At 43.6% G+C, this 22,541-nt stretch overlaps 1 protein-coding gene across 2 annotated transcripts in view; it reads right to left on the minus strand.

Annotated features, from left to right (window-relative positions):
- ogdha (oxoglutarate (alpha-ketoglutarate) dehydrogenase a (lipoamide)) overlaps positions 1 to 22,282 on the minus strand; it is a 39,424-nt gene extending 17,142 nt beyond the window's left edge. The window contains exons 1-4 of one of the 2 annotated variants that reach the window (XM_034692711.1): positions 22,156 to 22,282; positions 18,786 to 19,203; positions 8,470 to 8,646; positions 5,963 to 6,065 (exon numbers count right to left, since the gene is read on the minus strand). In XM_034692711.1, the coding sequence (XP_034548602.1) occupies positions 5,963 to 6,065; positions 8,470 to 8,646; positions 18,786 to 19,025 (520 nt within the window). In that variant the 5' untranslated portion in view covers positions 19,026 to 19,203; positions 22,156 to 22,282. Of the gene's footprint in view, positions 1 to 5,962; positions 6,066 to 6,570; positions 6,665 to 8,469; positions 8,647 to 18,785; positions 19,204 to 22,155 lie in introns of both variants that reach the window. The other variant, XM_034692712.1, reaches the window with a different exon arrangement.
- Between the last annotated feature and the right edge of the window lie 259 nt (positions 22,283 to 22,541).

Raw genomic sequence — 22,541 nt, forward strand, 5'->3', positions numbered from 1 at the left:
AAGAGAGGTGTGTGTGTGTGTGTGTGTGTGTGTGTGTGTGTGTGTGTGTTTGAAAACATAAAATCCTGCACTTTGAATGTTGTCTGTTGCAGTCAGCCAATCAGAGGGCTGAACAGGCAGAGTGACAGCTGATCCAGCCAATCAGAGCGCTCACAAGAGGTTACAACTCTCCTCTGACGACCTGAGTAACGAGGAGGAGACCAAACAGACACAAACCGGCCAATCAGGACACAGAGCCTCTCTAAAAGACAGCAGGCAGACAGCATCTTCCTCACTCTCCTCCTCCTCCTCTTCTTCAGGAGCAGGAAGGAGGAGAGGAAACACAGAACAAGACAACACTCCTCTTCTCTGCTTACGACAGACGGCAGCCAAGGCGTTTTGTTCCACAGACACAAAGCGACATGTTTCAGATGTTTACCGCTCGGTCTGCAGTCCACACTAAGCTGGGACTGGAAGTCTGACTCTGAAACACACAGTCACAGAACTCTGGTTTTCATATGCAGGAAGAAAAGAAGCACAGCGTAGCTCCACCGTACAGCCTGCGAGGTGTTTGAAGATGCTCGTTCGACTTTATGCGAGTGTTCAGACTAGAAGGGTTGGGGATTTCGTGCAGAATATTGGCTGTGCAAGAAGCTTGATTCTGATTGGCCGAAACCCCTTGACTACGGTTAGTAACTTTCGCTAACATGAGCAACGCCAGAGGCACACTGACCAATCCGTGGAAAAGAGTTCCGGCACATTTAGCTTCTGCTTGTTGACGCCATAGACCATGAGGTGAGGTAAAACCGTTAGCTTCCGTTAGCATCAATACAATGTGGCTAAAATGTTAGCTACCGTTAGCATCTAAACTGTAACTGTAACAAGTTTGTAACGATAGGGCAAAGAATTCTGACTCTCTTGCGTGCCTCAGTCGTTTCTTCTCATCTACGAAAACTTTCAGGAGCTGAGTTTCTTCTAGTCTGAACACTTTCTGACACCATGTTAGCATCACAGGACGGTTAGCTCTGCCTCTTTCTTCTTTGTTGTTTTTTTTAAAAACTGCTGCGAAAGATGGTTAAACGCTAAAACTGTAGAAACGCCCGCAAACATCCGAGCAAAGAAGAAAGCAGAAAGGAAGTGAAGGAGATTAAAAGAGAGAGAGAGAGAGAAAAGACAGAAAGAGATCTAACTCAGAGTAACTCTGATTCAAGCTAAAGAAGCTAACAGTGCTAACGAAAACAGGACGAACGTTTTCTATCAGTGATATTTCTTAAAGCAGGCAAGTTTTCTTTAACAGAATTTTATCTAACACATCAAATCAGACGAAAAAGAAGAGTACATTTTTCATTTAAAGAAACTTTTTTTAACTTCAATAAAAAAATAAAAAAACACATCACTGACAGAAAGACTTCAGCCGATAAGTAGCAGCAGCTACAAGCTAACAAAACTAGCTACATGGACCACTACAGACAGGAGCCACTCGAGGGTCAGAGGTCAGGGGCGCTGAAGCAACACTGGTTGAACATTTAGCTGCAGAATGACATTCAATAGTTTGTATGCAGGATGTTTCCTCTGATCTGAACTCTTAAAGGGATATTTCACTCTGGTTCACCGTCTGACATCAGGAACAATTAGGGATGGGTACCGAATTCGGTACTTTTATAGGTACCGACCGAATTCCGTCGGTACTACCGAGTACCGACTCACGTAAAATCAAATGGTACCATGTTTCGGTACCTGAACGCATCCCTGTGACTGTGAGGGAGTGGAACGGAGCCTGCAGCTGACGGGCGAGCGCACTCACCGTGAGGCAGAGCTGCAGGAGGGTTAAGTTTATTTTATACAGTCTATGGTTGAGACTGACCCTCTCGCTCGAACTACCTAACCCCGTTTATAACCGTTCCTGTGTGTGTGAATGCTCAACATGTAAGTTGTGTGTCTGTTATTATAAAGAGACGGAGAACTGACTTTTCCCCGTCCTCAGGCGTTCACGTGTGTTCATTGATAAACTCCTGAAAGAGCAATTAGACGCCACGAGCACGTGTCAGCTAATATATCTAACCACCTATATAATCCTGTTTCTGTTCATTTCATGTTAAATTAAATAAATACGTTAAATTAAACAAATTTGAGATCTTTTTTTAAAATTAATATTTATTACTAAATAAAAACACAAAAGTACTGAAAATTGGTACCGTTGAGTACCGGTACCGATTCCCAGGTACCGGGTATCGGTACCGTATCAGTTCAAATGTGAAAGGTACCCATCCCTAGGAACAAAACTGTGGAGAGGATCAAATTTCATCTGCTGGATCAAAACAGGAAGTTTAACCCAAACAGGTTCATTTATTCTGGCTCTATGTTCATTTAGATCGCTCTTATTACAAGATGAGCATGTTTTCTTTTTACCTCGACATGTTTGGACGACAAACTTCCTGCAGTCTTCCTCAAAAGAGTCACGTGATGTTTGCCGGCTGATTTATTGAGGTTTGGCCACTTGATATGGAATAATAGCTTTAATGCGACAGACCCACATCTGATGCAGCTTCTCCGTCTTCTCTATGACCAAAAACTAGGGGTGTAATGATTCATCTACTACATGAATGTATGGATTTATATTCCTACGATCCGACTACATCGATCTGTGCTCGGCAAGTTGGCCTTCTGGACGACATATATCGATCTAACATCGTTTTAAAAGGTGATAAATCGATTGTATCCATACTAGGAAATAATGCATTGGATTTAAGCACGGCAGACTTTATAAGGATTTGTTTTTGCAATCGAATCGTTGTTGAAAAGAATCGTTACACCCCGACTAAAATTCCTTTCTTTGAAGCTCAGTTTTTTTCAATAATTGAATATTGTTCTTCTTCTTTACTTTTCCATTGAAACGGTATAAAGTTCAAAGATGTCAAGTGGTGGCGAAAGCACCGCATAGGGTCTCATCTTGCAGACGAAACTTAAGCAAACACTCATAACAAGATGTTTGATGATGGAAAGATAGTGAACCAAATTAAAATACCCCTTTTACTCTTTACCCTGAAGGAGCTCAGGACGTCAGAAACAGATCCTTCTGCTGACCCGTGTGAGAAGTCCAGCAGAGAGCAGGATCTCTTTCTGGCGTCCTGGAGCTCCTCTAACATTTTCACGTGCACACTACTGCAGCTGAAGGAGACTCCAGTCACTAGAGAAGCTTCACAGCACTTCCTGGGGACACACCAACGTTTTCGTTTCTCATACCTCCTACCGTTAGGATTCTCAGCCTCTCCTTGAACACCGCCACGTCTGGAGGGTCGCCGGCAGGGAGCAGCAAAGGGAGAGACACCCGGGAAACCATTAGTGACCTACGACCCCCCCTGCTGAAACCCGACACAACCACGGGCACTTTAAACCAACGCCACAACCTTCTACAGAGCACAACACCAGCCCCTGCTTCTCGACCTCTCCACCGCCTTTTAAAGGTCATTGAGGAAGTTTGGAGAGGTGGAGGAGAAAGAGATGCAGTTCATCAACAACATGCCCGGAATCAAAAGTCCTAAATACAGAAGCCACACATCAACCAACCCACACAGAGGCCATTCGACACAGGTCACCTTCATTAAAGCAGGGGAGCTACTTATCCCCGAGCAGCACGGACACTGAACTCAACACGGACATCCTCTGTTTGGACCACAAACTCCAGTCTGTTTATGAGATATGAACCGCCCCTGATACGCTTCAAGACCGAAGACTGACAGCGCTGATGTCATTCTGACTTCAGTGAGAGCAGACAGACGGAGGGCCGTGCTAAAGCTAAAAGCTGTTAGTAGCAACCAAGCAAGAGGCAGTAGAGATAGAATAATAAACATACAACGAAAGGATAGATAGTCTTTTGATTAGATTTGGGTTAGTCCCTAAAAGTAGTATGGGAGGTAAAGCCTTCAGTTATCAGGCGCCTCTCCTTTGGAATCATCTACCAGTCAGGGTCCAGGAGGCAGACACCCTCTCTACTTTTAAGAGTAGGCTTCAAACTTTCCTTTTTGTTAAAGCTTATAGTTAGAGCTGGATCAGGCTTGGCTTCATGACACGGCTTTACCAGGAGATCCTTATAGAATGCAGAGGCAGTCACTGACCTCTGTGTCTCCTCTGACCACAACCAGCCAGCAGGGGGAGCCAAAGCTACACAACAAGCCAACGAGGCCGCAGATGAGAGCAGAAGCCAAACATCACAAAGCAAACAAAACGTCTCAAAGCACAGCCGCCGATCTCTGCCGCCAAATCAAAGATGCTGCAAACTCCAGACGCCAACGCCTCAAAACACAGACTGCATGAAAGGATGGACGACGTGACAGCCTCCAGAAAGGGAGGCCAAAACATTTGGAAATTCTCAAAATACAGGTTTGTGTTGGCTGATTGTCCACCTTTGAAAAAAAATAACACCTTATTTTCCTAGATTTATTTCTTCCTAATCTCATTAATGTGTCTCTAATCTCTTGGCCGTTTCTCTAACGGGTCATAAAGAGATTCAATCGAAGACACCACAGGGTCAAAAGTGTTCCTGTAGAGCCAATCCAATAAAGACAAACCGATCAAACAACAAGATCAAGGTTTGCTGGATGTTTGGTTGAAGCTCAAAGTCCTTAAAGGGGTCAAGAATTCAAAGTTTAAGAAAAATGTGTGCAAGGAAATTAATTTAAGAGTGAGACACGAAGAGAGAGACTTTAGTTAAATATAAGGGGGTCCCAGTTGTTCAAAAGTGACAGAGTGGACGGAGTGGAACAAAACTAAATGGAATGGAACAAAACAAACGGAATTGGAAACAAACAAAACGGAATGGAATGGAAGGAAACAAAAATTAATTAAAAAAAGGGAACAAAGCGGAATTGAATGGAACAAAAAACGGAAAGGAACAAAAAAGAATGAGCAAAAGAAAATGTAATAGAATGGAACAAACAAAATGCAAAGGAACAAAACAAAACTAAATGGATCAAAACAAATCGGAATTAAATAAAACTGTATGGAAATTAATGAAGTGGAAAGGAACAAAACAGAATGGAACAAAACAAGACAAAACGGAAAAAGAACAAAAAAGATAGAGCAAATGAAAACGTGATAAAATGGAACTAATCAAAACGGAATGGAATAGAAAGAAACAAAAACAAATGGAAAAAAAAGGAATAAAGCTGTATGGAATGGATCAAAACAAAACGCAAAGAAACAAACGAAATGCAAAAGGAACAAAACAAAACCAAATGGAACAAAACAAAACGGATCAAAACAACGAAATATAACAATATGTAAATTAATGAAATGGAAAGGAACAAAACAGGATGGAATGAACGGTATGGAACAAAACAAAACAAAACAGAATGGAACAAACTAAGTGAAAAGGAACAAAACAAAACTGAATTGAACAAAATAAAACGGAAAGGATCAAAACAAAGTGGAATGAAATATAACAATATGTAAATTAATGAAATGGAAAGGAACAAAACGGGATGAAATGAAACGGTATGGAACAAAACAAAGCGGAATGGAATGAAACGAAACAAACCAAAATAAACTAAAACCCTGAACAAATCTGAGCTGGATTAACTGATCCTGGATAGAAAAAAAGGGAGGTATCCAGAACTGGATCATTCTAATCCAGATTAAACCTTTTGAACAACTGAGCCCACAAGATAGGGACTAGTATGAAGTCATATTTCAGTTAATAAACATTACCTGGGTTATATATTAAGTTATATGAAGATTTAAGATTTATGTTAACGCTACAGGAGGTTTAGAGAGATCGAGGGGAGTCTCAGTTTAGACTTTCTCAAACATTCATGGATGTTTCACGTGTTCAACAAGGTTTCAGTTCAAGACAAGTCACAGAAACATTCCCAAACTGAGGGTAACTTTCTGAAAGAGCCCGACTGCGAGGCAGACCGGGAGGAAACGAGGGGACAGGGGGGGAGAGAAAGAAGACCTTCTGTTCTCTAAGGGGTTTACTCCTCACCCAGCTTGTCGGAGGAGGTGATAATGTCAGTGGGGACACACGAGTCCAGATCAGCGTCCATGATGCCGAGGGGGTCCAACTGGGCCACATGGTGCCCTCGGATCTACAGGGAGTGACAACAGCACAGAGCCCACCCGGAGGCAGGAGGAGGAAGAGGAGGGAGAGGAAGAGGAGGTGGAGGTGGAGAAGTGAGGAGGAGCAGGAGGAGGACAAGACGCAACAAAACCAAGGAGAAGAAATGACGACGAAAAAACGAGACGCAACAAAAATGGCCGGGAGGATGTGAAGATGTGAGTGGATGAGAAGCAGGATGGAGTGGAGGATCGAGGGAAGGTACAGAAAAGAAGAAAAGAGCAAAGGGTCGATATCGAAAACAGGAGTTTACATAAAAGGAAGGACAGAGGAGAGAAGGCAGAGGTTGAACAATAGCAGGGTAAAGTTTTAAAAGAAGATTGAAGAGAGGAGGAGGAGGAGGAGGAGGAGAGAGAGTGAGAGTGAGAGAGAGAGAGAGAGAGTGAGTGAGAGAGAGAAAGGAGGAAGGGTGGGAGGGAGAAGCAACATTAACACCACAGACTGAAGCAGTTTGTTTTTTAGCTCTGTTGTCTCACCGACGTCCTGGAAGCCGGTATTGACCGGAGCATCATCAAAATTCACACAGCTGATTCCCAGAGGATCCAACTGAGCATTGTGATGCCCCATCACCTAAACACACACACACACATACACACACACACCTGGTTATCTCAACACAACCTGTACTGACAGGCATGCCTGGTCACTGGAGGTCTCCACAGGTCCACAGAACTTTAAACTCACTTCTGAGGGGAATTTTTAAAAATGAACCCCCTTTACTTCGTCTTGTAAACGAGAGATGTGCAGATCTTCTGAAAACGGTGACATCATAGTCCCATCCGTAGACCGCCTGCTGCTGTGGATGGATTGTGTCTTGATTTAGGATGCAATCAGTCAGGGTCCCAGAGGCAGACACCCTCTCTACTTTTAAGAGTAGGCTTCAAACTTTCCTTTTTGATGAAGCTTATAGTTAGAGCTGGATTAGGCTTGGACCAGGTCTTAGTTATGCTTCTATAGGCTTAGACTGACACACTGGGATCCTCTCTCTGCCTGTCTCTTACTTTAACTCTTCCTGTCCCGTTAAAGTTACTAACCATAGACCTTTCTGGAGTCCCTGAGTTCTCTTGTCTCATAGGTTCCTTCTACTATCCGTCTCCCCACTATCATCTCTCTCTCTCTCTTCATCTCCCTCTCTCCCTCTCTCCAACACGGTCTCAGCAGATGTGTGTCTAACATGAGTCTGGTCCTGCTGGAGGTTTCTGCCTGTTAAAGGAAGTTTTTCCTTGCCACTGTAACTTGCTAAATGCTGCAAAGTGCTCTGCTCATGGTGGATTAAGATGAGATCAGACTGAGTCCTGTCTGTAAGATGGGACTGGATCTGATCCGGTCTTGATGTTGGGTCTTTGTTAATAATAGAACATAGAGTACGGTCTAGACCTGCTCTGTTTGGAAAGAGTCTGAGGGGAACATTTGCTGGGACTTGGCGCTATATAAATAAAGATTGATTGATTGGTGTATTGATGCACACTACGTTGTACTATAAGTTATACTGCCACCTGCTGGTCTGGCATGCATACTACAGCATTTTCAGATTTTTATGCGTTGTCATTTTTTCCTTTCTGTTTTAACGGGGCCGTTCTCGAATTTACAGATTTTTCCCCTGAACCCCAAATCAGCGTTCTTTCTGTTTTCATCACTTTCTCCTCATAGAGGGGGAAACCTCTGAGGCTCGTACCGCTCCCTGCATAAAGCCTTTCATTTTATAAAGACGGTTGAGCCCGTTCATATACCCTTACACAGTCTGTTTCAAATCTCATCCATGATCCAGTACCTGTGAAGACCTCCAATAACCACATCCGGTTTAAGGTTTCTCAACCTTTCATGACGACTGAAGGTGTCCGGACTTTCTGGAGTACTTTCTAGTTTTCTTTCAAGACAAACCTGCTAATGCGGTGTGTTCTGTTCATCCAACAACAGTGTGTGTGTCTTAAAACTACACTGTCCTGTATTCATAAGTTACTCTCACTGGAAAAAGGTTAAACTGAGGTTAGAATAAAATTGTTACAAGTGTTTAAGGTATCAAAGAGAATCCTTCAACAACTTCTAAATTATTCTAAAATGTAGGATTAGTATCATGTGAGAAAACAAACGTTACATTAATGATGTTCCTTTCTACTGAGCTTCATGTGACACAAGCCTCTGGAGGAGAAAAAGACATGTTAAATATCACAAACATCATCATGAGGGGAACATGGAGGAGAACATTTATTAAGAGGAGGTTTTTCTGAACAAACATTTAAATCAAAATGTCAAAACTGCACAAATTAAAAGTCACATTTACGCTATCTGCCCGAACTCTGCGGCCTGTAGTTACACTAAGAAGCTTCTCATGGAGATACAGTTCACCTGTGTGTGTACGTGTGTGTGAAGTGTACCTGGTAGGCCCTGATGAGAGACTGCACAGCCAGGTGATCCTCCACCAGCTTCTCCACGTTGGGCTGAGCTCCGACCAGAGAGGAGAGCTGAGGAGATGCAGACAGACCCAGAGGAGACTGGTAGGCTGCACCGGGAGGAGCACCGGCGTTAGCATTCCTGAAAAATACATCCCACGACTGGAGGAGAGGAGAGGAGGAGGATGAGGAGGAGGAGGAGGAGGAGGAGGAGGAGGAAGAGAAGAGACAAAACATTAGATTACTGATCCACTATGTCACTTTGAATATTTATAGTGATATGATGCAGATTGTTTTTGGTTCTGATCCTTTTTGTGTCAGAAAACACCTGAAGAATAAAAATGAATGTTGGTGCCTGAGTGGAGATGCTCAGGGTTTGTTTGGACCGGGTCTCAAAGTGCCTTCTGATTTATCTGACCACACGTTGGACATTAAAACAGCGAGCTCAATGGCTGTTTTTCAAAGTGAACTGAAGACTTACCTTTGGCATCATTTTGATTATTTATTTCATTCTAACTTTTATCCTATGTTATTTAATTTATTTGTATTTCATTTTACATTTCAGGTATTCATTTGTTTTTATTGTGATGATTTATTTTATTTTTGTGATATTTATCTTTTAATTTATTTATTTATTCATTTTTTTTAAAGCTGGGGTTGGTAGTCTCGGAAAACTAGCATGAATTTGAATGTAGCTTTTCCTCATGACTCCGTCTAACCCCTCCCCTCCTCCCTCAGAGCTCCTCCAAAACGACGCCCCCCTCGCTCACATGAACGAGCGCCGCTGACTTGCGACCATATGATGGTGACTGATTAAAAACCGGTCCTCACCAAAACATTCTCATAGTGAAAGTTAAAAACACAAACAAACATGGCTGCTGTTAGCACTCACAACTGTCATGTTAGCATTATCCAGTTGTACTGGTGACACGATATCAGGAGAAAAGTTATAACACATATATAACACTGTAACAGCTCTACTGTTTGTTAAACCTGTTCAGTGTAGATGCTCTTAATTCCTACAGTGTTGACAGTCAGTGAAGGCATCAGGAGAGGTGTAGAGTGTGTGAGCGGGAGAGAGGAGAGACAAGAGGAGAAGTTCTTCATTCATTCAAACATTGATTGTTGCTTTGTTGGTTGGCGTGGTAACAGCCGACAGTGACCGGTTATTAAAGATCAACGTGTTCACCAATCGGCTCGTCATCACTACAGCGTCCGGACGGACGCTACAGTACATCTACATTTCTGTAGGACTTACTAAATGTCATTCTTTCTTCTGCTTGTCAGAGCCCCCATGGTGAGAGCTTTTTAGACTCTGATCCGGACTACAGTCCTGAGCAAAGCACCTCATGGGGTCAGAGGGGACAGACCTGAGGTCGAGCGAGAGGGGCAGTCAGTAGAGTCAAAGGAAGCAGAGGCAGGAGACGGGGAGTGAACGCCGGGAAATGAACGCGCAGGACGGAATTTGATTGGTTTAAAATTTTGGCACCCAAAAACGGTGATTGGTTGGTGTTTTCCCAGGTTTACTCCGGCTGTAGATAGCAGCTTTTCTTCGCTCTTTTTTAAGAACACATCATGTATTGATTACCATCAGGACATAAAGATCATTTTAACCAGTATAACAAAAAGTGGATCTAAATCTGAACACCAACCCCAGCTTTAAGTTATGTTTTTGGGCTTTTTTGCCTTTAATTGACTGGACACCTAAAGAGAGACAGGAAATGTGGGGAGCAGAGAGTGGGGGGAAGACATGCAACAAATGGTTGAACGCTGACCTCTGCGACGAGGACTGTAGCCTCTATACATGGGGCGCTTAGACCGCTAGGCCACCAGCACCCCCTTATCTGTTTATTATTTTACTTTACTGTTATGATTTTATTTTCTTTATTTTGTTTTAATACTTTTATTTTTCTGGTATTTATCTGATTTCATTTGATTGATTTATTGCAATTATTTTATTTTATTTTCTGGTATTTAACTGATTTTATTTTAGGGATTTTATTGTAACTATTTAATTCAATTTTAAGGTTCTATATAAATAAAACATAACACATTCAATAAGTCCTGGTGTAAACAGATTATGCTGCTGATGTCTCACTCTGTCAGAGTTTTGAACCATAGAGACAGGCCTGGTTCTACAGTGATACAACAGAGTGGATCATCTTGCCTAAGAGATGATCTTTTTGGTACATCATGTTTCTCTTCGAGGAGATCGTCTCTGTTCTGTTGTTACAACTTGTTGTAGAGAAAGTGCCTCAAAGCTTTTAAACTTCTGCCAAGAGGAGTCAGTAATCTGTGAGCCAGAGGATCTTTAACTGGGTTATATCTCTCCTCTGCTGCAGCTGGCCTCTCCGTGCATCTTTCCTCAACAGATTTAGAAACGTCAGGTCCTGAGAGAGCATCCTCGGCCTTAGCTTTTAAGGTTTGTTTCAGCTTGCTTTAGTTTGTTGTCTTGCAGGCGGACTGTGATTAGAAAGCAGTGAGGATAACAGGAAGAGAAGACGTCACTAGCTGCTTCATATGCCTCCAAAAACAACCTCCTACACGAAAGGCAGAGAAACTGTCTTCATGCTCGAGTAGGGAGATCTGCACCGCCTGTTTTTTTCTCCTACAGCATCGGGTTTCCACTCTGTGACTCACAAGTCCAGAATGAGGCGAAAAACCACAGACCTACAAACATCTCGTTCCCTGGATGAGCTCAGAGCTCTCACTACACAAAGACATTCCCAAACGAAACACAGGGCGCACGGTTTCCTCCCCGTGTTGTTTCAACCTCTGCGTGAATGAGCCTCTTTCTCTCTGTCAACATTTATTAAAAGACGGTCTTTAATCAAGTCTGAAAACCACAAACCCTGCAGCTCCATGGCACAACAAGTTCAGGAGGGTGTGGTTTTAATGATCATAGTTTCTCTGTTCTCTCCGCCTGTCGGTCTACACCCTCTCCAGGACTCTTTTACGGGTTTCTTCTTCTTCTTCTTCTTCTTTTTCTTTTTCTTCTTTCTTGCACAACAGATTGTGGAGTAATCTGCCGTGGGGTCAAGTAGAATAACTATTAACCATCAATGAACTTGGCACTCAAAGATAGGAGTGTTTGAGTGTCTAACAAACAAGCTCAGGCTGTTTGTGTCTTAAAGGAACAGTTTGTATCTTTTGATGTGGAGTTTGGCGCTTCACATTCTCTTTAACAGCAGCTGCGTCTCCCACCAAACACCAATCAGAGGATTCAGCTGCTGCTCCAGTCAGCAGAAAGCCGGAGTGGAGTCACGTCTGCGGTGTCGCCTCTTATGACCCACCATTTTTCACCCACGGGAGGAGAGAAGGAAGAACAAGTGTGGAGAGTCTCCTGTGTTTTAAAATACTACTTCAGCTGATTCAAAGCCCTGCAGCTAGAGTCCTCTCACAAAGACCCAAAGAGTGGATCACATCACTCTGGTTCTGAGGTCTCAACACTGGCTTGGGTTTACTGCTGGTTCATAAAGCACTGGACGAACCATCGAACCCCTCAGGTGGTGTGGGGACAGGTCGGCTTTCTGTCACTAGATTCAGATCCAAACACGCTTTTGCTCTCCACATACCTGGAACAAGCTCACAGCACTGTAACCTTTATGTTTTTAATCTGTCTTATTATCATTTAACTTTCTGTTTTTACTGATTTTTAACCATTTATTATGAAGCCCACGCGAAAGTGTTCAAAACTGCAGTTCACAAAGTGTCCACTAGAGGCTGGCTGCAGAGACACAGGAAACCACATACACACCCATTCAAAGAAGACGATCTTTACAGCAGAAATAAACATGTTTACTGCCTGGTTCAAAAAACAGTTTTTAAATACAGAGTTATAAAAAAATTCACCCCCATACAAAGATATTACACTTAAGAGTTTTGCCCAAATAAGGGCGTAGCTGACTTGAATGACAGGCGGGCACCCTGTAGCTGTTAGCGAAAAGGCTAAAGGTCCGCCTCTTTACCTCACACTAGCATGGACGAAGTTTGGTTGAGTTCAACATTTCCAATATGGCACCCGGCGACGATCGGCTTCAAAACAGCGCTTCATAAACAGATGGGTGACGTCACGGGGACTACGTCCATTTATTATACAGTCTTATTTTTGGGCAGAGACAGAAAAATAGGGGACTAGAGAGTGGGGGAGGACATGCAGCAAATGCTCAAGGCTGGAATCGAGCCTGTGACCTCTGTGACGAGGGCCTCTGTATATGGGGCGTGGGCTTAAACCACTAGGCCAACAGCGCCCCATACAGTCTGTTTTTAATGTGTTTTAGCTTTGTTACATTGGCTGCCAGTCCGTTTTAGAATTGATTTTAAGATCTTTTTTGTTACTTTTAAAGCACTCAACGGTCTCTGACCTTTTAACACCCTACATCCCAACCTGAAGTCCCTCACTCAAATTTACATCCTTTATAAAACTGAGCTGAGACCTTGAAGCTGAGCGTTTCCTCTGACACACCTCGGATGTCACATTACACCTGAGTTATTTCACCTCAGAGTATTTTACACCCACATGAAACCCCCGACCTCAGGGTCCTCTATGATTGAACACAGAGTGATAAATCCTTCATACACACACATAACAGTCATTTCCTCATTCCGTTTGTACTCTGAAATGTCTGACTGTACCTGAACGCATCGTGTCGTTCACTCTGGTGTAAGTGTCTAATTCCTGGAATAACATCAGGTGTGACTTAAATACTGCAAGGACACAAATTTAAAGGTGACATATCATGCAAAATCGACTTTTAAATGGTTCTCTACCTGAAATATGTGCCCCTGTCTACAACCCCCCGAAAAGTAAAAGAATCCATTCTGCCCCTGTTCTGATTTCTCCACCTTTCTGTAAATGTGTGCTGAAACCAGCCGTTTCAGACTTCAGTGTTTTTGTTACGTAACAACAATATCCGGTCTGTCACGGAGTCAGAGCTCGGAGCTTGTTCAGCCCATAGACTGTATAAAATACAACTCAACCCCTCCTCTGTTTTTCATTCCCTGCACACATGTGTGCTAACAAGGAGCTTAGGAGGGAGGCATGCTAGTTGTAGGCTGTCTTAACAAACACAAAGGTCGGTTTTACTCCCCACGTCTGCAGATTTGAAAATCTAGTGGATGATTTTTATTTATCATGGAAAGTGCTAGCGCTAGTTAGCATAGCCACATAGCTACATGTCGTAGCTGTAGCTGTAGCTGTAGCTGTAGTTGTGTACCAAGACACAAGTCGACATACTGACAAATAAAACAACAAGTAACATAGAATCTGTGACCAATCCTTCAGAAAGGTCCCGCTGCCTTTCTGGCAAAGGTCGGTTTTACTCCCCATGTCTGCAGATTTGAAGATGTAGTGGATAAGTGCTAGCGCTAGTTAGCATAGCCACATAGCTACATGTTCGTCGCTGTGTACCAAGACACACGTCGACATACTGATAAATAAAACAACAAGAAACACTAAATCTGTGACCAATGGTTCAGAAAGGTCCTGCTGCAGGCGCCTCTCCATCAGGATCCGATTCTGGATCCGATTCAGAGGGTTGAAGTAACGCGGGTCTGTGAGCAGCCGTGTATATTCAGCCAACATGTAAACATTAGATCAACGTGCCGGAGAGCCGAGGCCACACCCACTTCCTGAGGGGGCGTGGTCAGAGAGAAAACAGAGTGTTCTGAGGAGGGCTGAAGAAGAGCGTTTTTCTGGCAGACCAAAATCTGATTTCAAAGTGTTTTTTTGAGCATAAACTTTAAAGACGTGTTTTGGGGACCTCTTAGACCAATATATGTTGATGAAAAAAAAAGTGATATGTCACCTTTGAGGCACTCTATCTCTACTTAACTTTACTTTGACGAGAGATATTCTTATTTCCTGCTTTATATTCATCTGAAAGCTTGTATTACCTTTAAATTAACAGATTTAAACCATCATAAAGTTGACAGCAATTATCTTTATACAGCGGCCTGACGGTCTTAAAAATGTAAATAAGTGACTGTAGGTTCAGAGGACTAACGGTTCTTGTTTGATCCACTGAATGTGATTTCCTCCCTTTTTAAGGTTCCTTCATTAACATGAGGTGAGCGTTTCTTTCATACTTGTGTTTTTCTCTCAAAAGGCAGCTCCTCCACAAACATTCCTGCACTTTGTTCGGTCAAAACAAAGAATTAAACTGCTCGACGAGTCAGACTGGATCAGGAGAGAAGAGGAAAGACAACATGCCATGAGAAAACTCGCAACCTCCACTCTGAGAGTCAAAGGAAAACATGTTTGTTTGATTATTAAAGATTCAATACCCTCTCATTATCTTTCTGCCAACACTTCTCTGAGTCTGAAAGTGATTCACAGTTTGTTCTTGCCTGACTTTGAGGCTGATGCCGAAGGAGGTTTGAGTCAGAGTTGATTAGAGTCACTGTTTACGAGAAAACAAGAGTCTCATGTGGAATATTTCCCCTCATGGTCCGTGAAACGGAGAAATGAACACTTGGGCAGCAACAGACTCAGATTTGGTCTGGAGCTTTCCTGACTGAGAGAGTACCATCAGTGAGTTTGCATTATTTGTTTCTGTGCGTCCTCATGTTACATCCAGCTTTCAGTGTAGAGTTTTAGGTTTGAGCATCTTTCAATGTGAACCAACGGACGCTCAGCTGGGGGCCAGGTCTCCACGACGGCTCATCTTTTCAGGGAACGATACACCATGAACGACATCAACACAGAGGATGAGAGTTTCTTACAGGACTATCGCCCCCTTAGATACAAACTCATGGATGTCTCTGCATACCAGCAACACCAGACCCTTATGAGGGAGTGTTTTCTGCCCAGCTAACCACTGACCTCAGCTATCACGGCTAAATTCCACCAGATCTGTGTCTCCAGTTCGTTTGGATTATTTGGCAACTTTGGTGTTTTAAATAGTTACTTCAGGTCCAGTTAAATATTTGTCAATTACAAAATATCACAATAGAAACAAATCTCAGAACCCATCGGATATAAACATCTGACGGTGCAATTCAATACATTCTTCTGGGAGTGGACCCCAACTTTTCAGTAATTCAGTTGTATCCAGCAGTCAGCCTCAAACGACTCCAGCCAAGACTTCCTGTCCTGTCCTGTCCTTTGTGGCTCATTACAATCCCTGAAAGAGCAGCTGTTCATCTCTTTCAAGTAGGTCTCAGTTTCACTGTAAACAGTAAGTCACACAGAGGCTAACATCCAAATTCAACCAGATCCACCTCCGATCCGTCTCAGCATGTGATAGGGTTCTATTCTAGTCCATGTGTTAACTTCCACTAGATAATGCAGGAAAACCTCAGTCATATGACTCCAGCTGTCCAGAGGTCCTGCTCCGTGTTGCGTTCTGGAAACGCAACTGTTTTTTATTATTTAACCTGCCCCCTGGTGGCTGGCTGCAGTATAGGTAAAAAAATCTGTCAAACTTATATAAATAAGTTACAAAATACACGTGGTACGAATGTTTCTCACATCCGTATGCTGTGGTGATATGTAGTTAGTATTTGACTGTTTTGTGTCCAAGTCCTCTTTTTCCTGAAAAGTTTCTTTTTCGTTAGTTATTAGAGTTTAAAAAACGGGGTTTTACTTCCTGTTTCCTTTGATTCACAGCCGCCGTAGAGGGAACGTCAAAGGACACACAGCGTCTTGTGACGTTACGCTGTAGGGCGGAGCTTATTACAGAGGCTTCACAGGCTCTGGCTGCACAATGGCGGCGCCCAGTAGAGGGATTTTTTGGCTTCAGAACCGTACAACGGGAAGAGGCGGAGCAACGCTGTCCATTTTTATTTACAGTCTATGGTGTTGACGGACGAGAGAGCACGATCAAAGACGGACCGGACACTGATCTGGTGGAAGTTTTACGTCACTTCAGAGCTTATCTTCTTTTTCTTTAAATTGAGTGTAACCTAGTTTTCTGGGTTTGTCTAACTTTACAAACTTAAAGGGATACATCATTTACAAACAGGGCATGGAACAGCTTTACAGCACTCTACAGTAACTTTCCAGGGACAGAAACATTTAATTTTTTTATTATATAACCACATAAAAGACCCATTGAGATCAAGACCTCTTTCACAACATAAACCAAACTTAGGCAGCCTGTTACTTTATTAGCATCATAAACATGTGGCTAAATGTACATTCAGCTGATCTCTACTGCCCTGACTCTGGCTCCAAAAACATCACAAGAGCACGACCTCAGTGCCCATTATCAGGGTTATTATGGCTTCCTATGACAGGAGGAGGTCCATCGTATGCAAAACTCTCACCTGAGATCTCCTGCCAGCAAACAATCAGGGAGACAAAACCTCCTTAATTCTACTTCTACGCTTGACAACCTTCTGTAGCTGTAAAAATATGAATCCAGCGTAACCGAACCCTCTAAAGAAAGCAGAGTGTCGAGCTTTAATCCAATTTAAGCTGCAGAATAATCTGGATTATTCTGTAAGTAGCATCATGAGAAGGAGCAGCTCGATCATCGGCGTGAGTGCAGATTCACTGAGTGATATCTGGAGTGAAAGGAGGTTTCAATCCACATCAGGGATCTGGATCTGTGAGGAGATGACTCATCAGGGACCTGAGGTAAATTTAGCTTCATGTGGCGTCACGGCGTTCACATGGAAACACCTGAGGAGGCCGTGCAGACACCTGAGTGCCTTAAAGAGACACTGAGGGATTTACGCTTCATATTTCAGTCCTGAATACATCACCATGACGATATGATGTCATCATTACATCCCCACTGCTGCTCACCTACGTTGTGATGTACACAATGTGCCTGTGACGACGTGTGTGTGTGTGTGTGTGTGTGTGTGTGGCTGCTCGCCACTGTGCTCAGCTGATAGCGGCAAGGTCACACGGCCTGAACTTTACATAACAACTGCAACATGTAACATGACACACACGCTGAAGCACACATATACATGAACACAGGATGTGTGTGTGTGTGTTTCTGATCATACGACTATGATCAGAAATCTAACACACACTGAGTAACCTCTACGCTCACCTGTGTTAAAGGTCAGAGGTCGACTCTTGCCTGCCTCAGACCGGCCTCTTACACCGGACGCTAAAACCGCTCCGTCATGTGACCGAGCTTCAGCAGCTATAATTAGCCTGACTGTCCTTTACCCCTCCGTTAAAATGTGTTATTAGTGTCCCTGTAGACGGGTCACTGACACAACCTCTGAGGGGGGGCGCCGCCGCCCACCAGCTGTGCAGGACGTCACCTTCACGCTACATCAGAACGCACCAGGTGAGCTGAGAGACCAACGCACCTGACTTTGATGACTGTTGTATCTTTAAAAGAAGTGGATACACGGTCAGTGTGGGAAGGAACAAAACCTGAAACGAGTGGCTTTTATTTTGGAAATATCTTCTTTAGATTTCTTAAAGTCTATATGTGCAAAAAAAAACCATGAACAGGCCTTCAGCTCTGTTTCTGCTGCACGTTCACACACAACTCAAATCCTACAGCTCTGCAGACACACCTCCAGATGTTAAACGCCTCTGTTTACAACTTTGAGGCAACTTCTTTTCATATGTGTTATCCACCTTATTTTCGGCGGTTGACTGGATGCAGGCAGTTAGCTGTTTTGATTTTGTGAAGCACTTCTGGTTCCTTACGTCCGGTCAACGGTAAATGCCAGTAGCTTGACTAATTCAAAGCCGATAGAGCAACAAATCTCTCGTGTGAAGTGATGTCTTCGAGGAAAACGGGAATTATGTATGCCGTCAGAGGACGTCACAACAGCTGGTGCAAACGGAAAAAAGGCCAAGACGCACAACGACCAATATTTTAAATCAGATGTCCGTCACAAAACGTGGAAGTATGTCATGGCTACTCGTGCTCTGATATAAAGTCTTTCTTTATATCCGATGTTTCCTACTCAAGGATACAGAATGATTTGAGGCAACTTCATTATGACCCTGCCACCTGTGGGGTCGCCCTCTGGTGGCCATTAGAGGAACTGCAGCTCTGATTCTAATTTGTTTAGACCCTGAGGCTACATCGACTTCTTAAAAACAGTCTGTGATTGACTTCAAATCAACGTAATAAACCTCTTTAAGGGTCACTGGCGGCCTAGCTGTGTAAGCACGCCACATACAGAGGCTATAGTCCTTGACGCAGTGGTGGCCGGTTCGTCTTCCCCCACTCTCTAATCCCCACATTTCCCGTCTCTCTTCAGCTGTCATAAAGGCAACCCCCCCCCCCCAAAAAAAACACATAAATAAAAAACCTATTGAAGCTCTCCAGTCATGCACTGCCCCTCCACACCAGCAGGGGGCTCCTCTTCCTTACCTTGTGAACACTCTTAGGGTCCTCCAGCCAGGCGTAGTACATCTCCTCCACATAGTTGGAGCTCGTCCCATTCAGAAACGGCTCTGAGGCCACAGGAGCTGAGTAGCACCTGATTGGCTGAAACGTCCTTGTTCCGCCTGTGGAGGCAGCTGTGATTGGCCGTTGCTGGCCGACAGTCTGAGCCGCCTGTGAGGCGGTTAGCGGACGCAACCGCGCCGCACAAGTCCTTAAACGATGCATCAGCAGTCCTTAAAGTGTCTCTCACACACACACGGTGGTGGTGGTGGTGGTCAGGCCGACGGGCCGGACGTCCTCAACCCCAGAACAAAGAAGATGACTGAAAGTTAGTCCAGCAGGGTCGGTCCAAGATCAGAGAGGGAGGAATCAAGCATCCACTGTCCACAGGTTCGTTTGTCCTCTGAGGGAGAGGGGAGGGAGAGACACGGCGTTACAATGACAGTTTGCGTGTTCATGTTTCAACACCTGGAACCTTGAACCTTGAACCTTAGCGTGCTCAACCTCAACGTGAACTTTTCACCATGATCTCTTCATTCATGCTCACACACAAACAAGGACAGACGGGGTGTAAAACACAGAGAGGACGACTGAAACGCTGACGAATACAGACAAGAGGTACAGAGAGAGAGAAGAGGAGCAGAGGTACATGTATGATCCACTTTAAAACTGTTAAACATAAACAGTTTTCAGATCACGTTTCACCACGAGTGGGACCACTTGTGGTTCTTAAAGCGGGGACGTTTCTCCTTTCAGATCAGGGAAATGAATTGCTGTCGTGATTAAAAGGCACACACGGCTCTGTGTCACTGCTTTCTGTCTGTGTGAACTTTCCTGCTGCTTAACGATTCTTGAAGCCGACCCGTGCCCAATTAGATGACCCGTTAGCTCGCTTACACACCAACTAACGGCGTTACACATCAGCTGTAGAAGACCTCTCTGTCTGTACTCAGTAGGTAACACGTGGACTGCAATCTGGCGTTTTTACAGGTGCTTAATTTATCTTAAAATTGCAGTAAAAGAGGGCAGGGACTCTGAAATGACTTCAACATGATGCAGATTAGAAAATGAAATAAATGAATGCTTTGAAGGTTTTTTTGTGAAAGACATGGTGATGATTTAACAGATGTGATGTCATATAAAGAGGTTGGGAAAATCCCAGAAAATGAGTCAATCACATTTTTCCACTTAAACATGGTTGTAAAACAAACTGAAATTGGTCCTGCTTCCTTTTTATGACCTACAAAAGCAAAGACCATCAGCAACCAGACGGACTGATTTGTAAATTGTAGATTTAAATGCATGAAATTGTTGCAGGAGGGTCGGTGTCGGACCGGAGGGTTGATTACACGCTGATAAATATTCACATCAGAGAAAATTTGACGAGATTCTTGTACATTAGCATGTACAGGAAAGATCAGCAACATCTACATCTTGGCAACAGGGGGCGCCAAAATCAACGTGTGCTAAAAGTTACTTATAGTAGCTTTAATCTCAAAGCGCAAATGACTTTACGTGTAACAAGCGAGAAGAATTCCCTTGCCATGAGGCTGCTGGTGTTTGTTTATAAGTATATTTTGAATATTACAAGAAGCAGGCAGCAAGATGGGGACTGCACTGAGGTCAGGACCCTGTTTTTAAGGGGTAACAAAGGTTTTCAGAGTCATCATGTGCTTTAGGTTTGATGTTTTGTTGAGGTATGTTTCAGATGCATGTCAAACACTAGTATTCGCCTGCAGTCTGAGAACCTGCCAAATGTTACCAGACTTAAGCTCCTGCTCTTATATCCCGCCTCAAGAAACCCCCTCAGAGGGAGAGAACCCATAGGAAAAGAAATTTAGAGAGGAGATCTCAAAAGTGTTTCATTTATGTCTCCTAGACAACAATGAGATCTGTTTGAAAGCAAAATGAGACTATAGCTTATGTCTCCTGTTTCTCATTCTTGCCTTCAGAAAAAAAGTTGCAGACAGTCTCAGCTTAGTCTCCCTTTCAGTTCAAAAGGAGATCTCGTCAAAATCTGAAATGATTCTCAGGTATTTCTCAAGTTTTGTGACTCCTTTTGAGCTCAGGTGGAGAAATCAGGGAGCTCTCTCAATTGTCTGGTGACCTAGCGGACTAAGTGCCCCACATACAGAGGCTACAGTCCTCGTCGTAGGGGTCGCAGGTTCGATTCCCGGTCGGTCGACCATTTCCTGCATGTCTTCCCCCGCTCACTACTCCCCACATTTCCTGTCTCTCTTCAGCTGTCCTGTCAAATAAAGGCAAAAAGGCCAAAAATATATTCTTAAAAATAGAAGAAAATTAGCCATAAGTGAGGTATCTCATTTAAGTCTCATGTCATGGTCTCAACTATTTCTCCTAGTGAATTTTAGGAGAAACGAATGAGAAACGAATGAGAACTATTTGAAACTTGAATGAGGCTGAAGTGAGAATCTCAATTTTGTCTCCAGATACTTAGAAGAGAAAGCTTTAAGCAGTAAAATGTTCCTCTGGGAAACATCAATGAAACTCCCAAACAGCCTTCCAAGTAAAGACCGGAAGCATAAGAGTGTGTTTAGTCTCCTTGTTCTGCCTCAGCTGGAGCTTCTGCTTCTCTGTTTTGACCTTGTTGGGTCCCCACTCCCTGCCTGCCATACTCCTTCCCTCACTGCGACCTGGACACGCCCACAGTTGTGTTATCTGCCTTCTGATTGGCTACCCGAGTGGAAACCCGCCCGGAAATAGGATTCCAAAGCGTTCTGATTGGCTACGCGGAGTGTCCGTCTCTTTGTCCTTTCGCGAGTCATGAGTTCCCGAGAATTACTACCTGCTTTATCAAAACAGAGTCAAATAACCTGGTTCTGATGTTTATAAATCTCAACGACACACTCATAGAGGTGCAAAGCGCGCGTGATGTCCGTCACAAATTGCGTACATGGTTAGCTACAGCGCCTAACGGTTACGTTATGTAATTAGCCGGTTAGCATCGCTCTGCATTCCCTCTGTATTAATTGCCATTAGCGCCCTCGACTAGCATATAAATGTGCTTCTTTAGTTCACTAATATAAGCAATAAAAAGCACATTCAAACGTCATTATGACATGTTATCATGTAGTAGCTGCCACACAGTTGAACCGGTTTAAAGCAGCACTTTGACAGATGACCTAGCTCTCACTCTGCCATTAGTACCCCTCACTGTGTGTCAGCTAGCACGCGGCTAACACGCTAACAGGTCTGGTCCCACTCACATTCCTCAGGACGGGTTTGAGTTATCCTCAAACCGGATCAATGATGTGTGTATTTGAGAAGGAGCAACACATAGTGGGTCTCTGTTTGCACTCAGAAGTGTTAGAAGTCTAAAGTCCCGGTTACTGACCTCGAAAGACGATGTCAGCGGCTCCCCTCTCGGCCGGTATCCAGGATGCCCTTCGCCTCTCCCGGTGAAATGATGACAGCTCGGGGCGCGGAGAGTGGAGGGAGGCCTCTGTGGAAGTGACGCAGCAGCGACGTCATGACGTAGAGAGCAGGGGGGGCGGGGTCTCAAGAGCAATTTTATGTTTCTCGAATTAAAACGACAAAAATAGATTTAACACTTTTTTATAAATATAAAGGACTAAAGAAATTGTATTTTTTATACAAGTTAAAATCGTAAAAAAAAGTAAAATATTATGTTTATGAAATTAACAGTAAAACTCTGGTCTCTAACAAAGTTAAATTAATCTGCACCATAAATACCCAAATACTAGGACCTTTTTTGCTTTT

This window comes from Notolabrus celidotus, chromosome 9 (genome assembly GCF_009762535.1).
Source record: "Notolabrus celidotus isolate fNotCel1 chromosome 9, fNotCel1.pri, whole genome shotgun sequence".
NCBI lineage: Eukaryota > Metazoa > Chordata > Actinopteri > Labriformes > Labridae > Notolabrus > Notolabrus celidotus.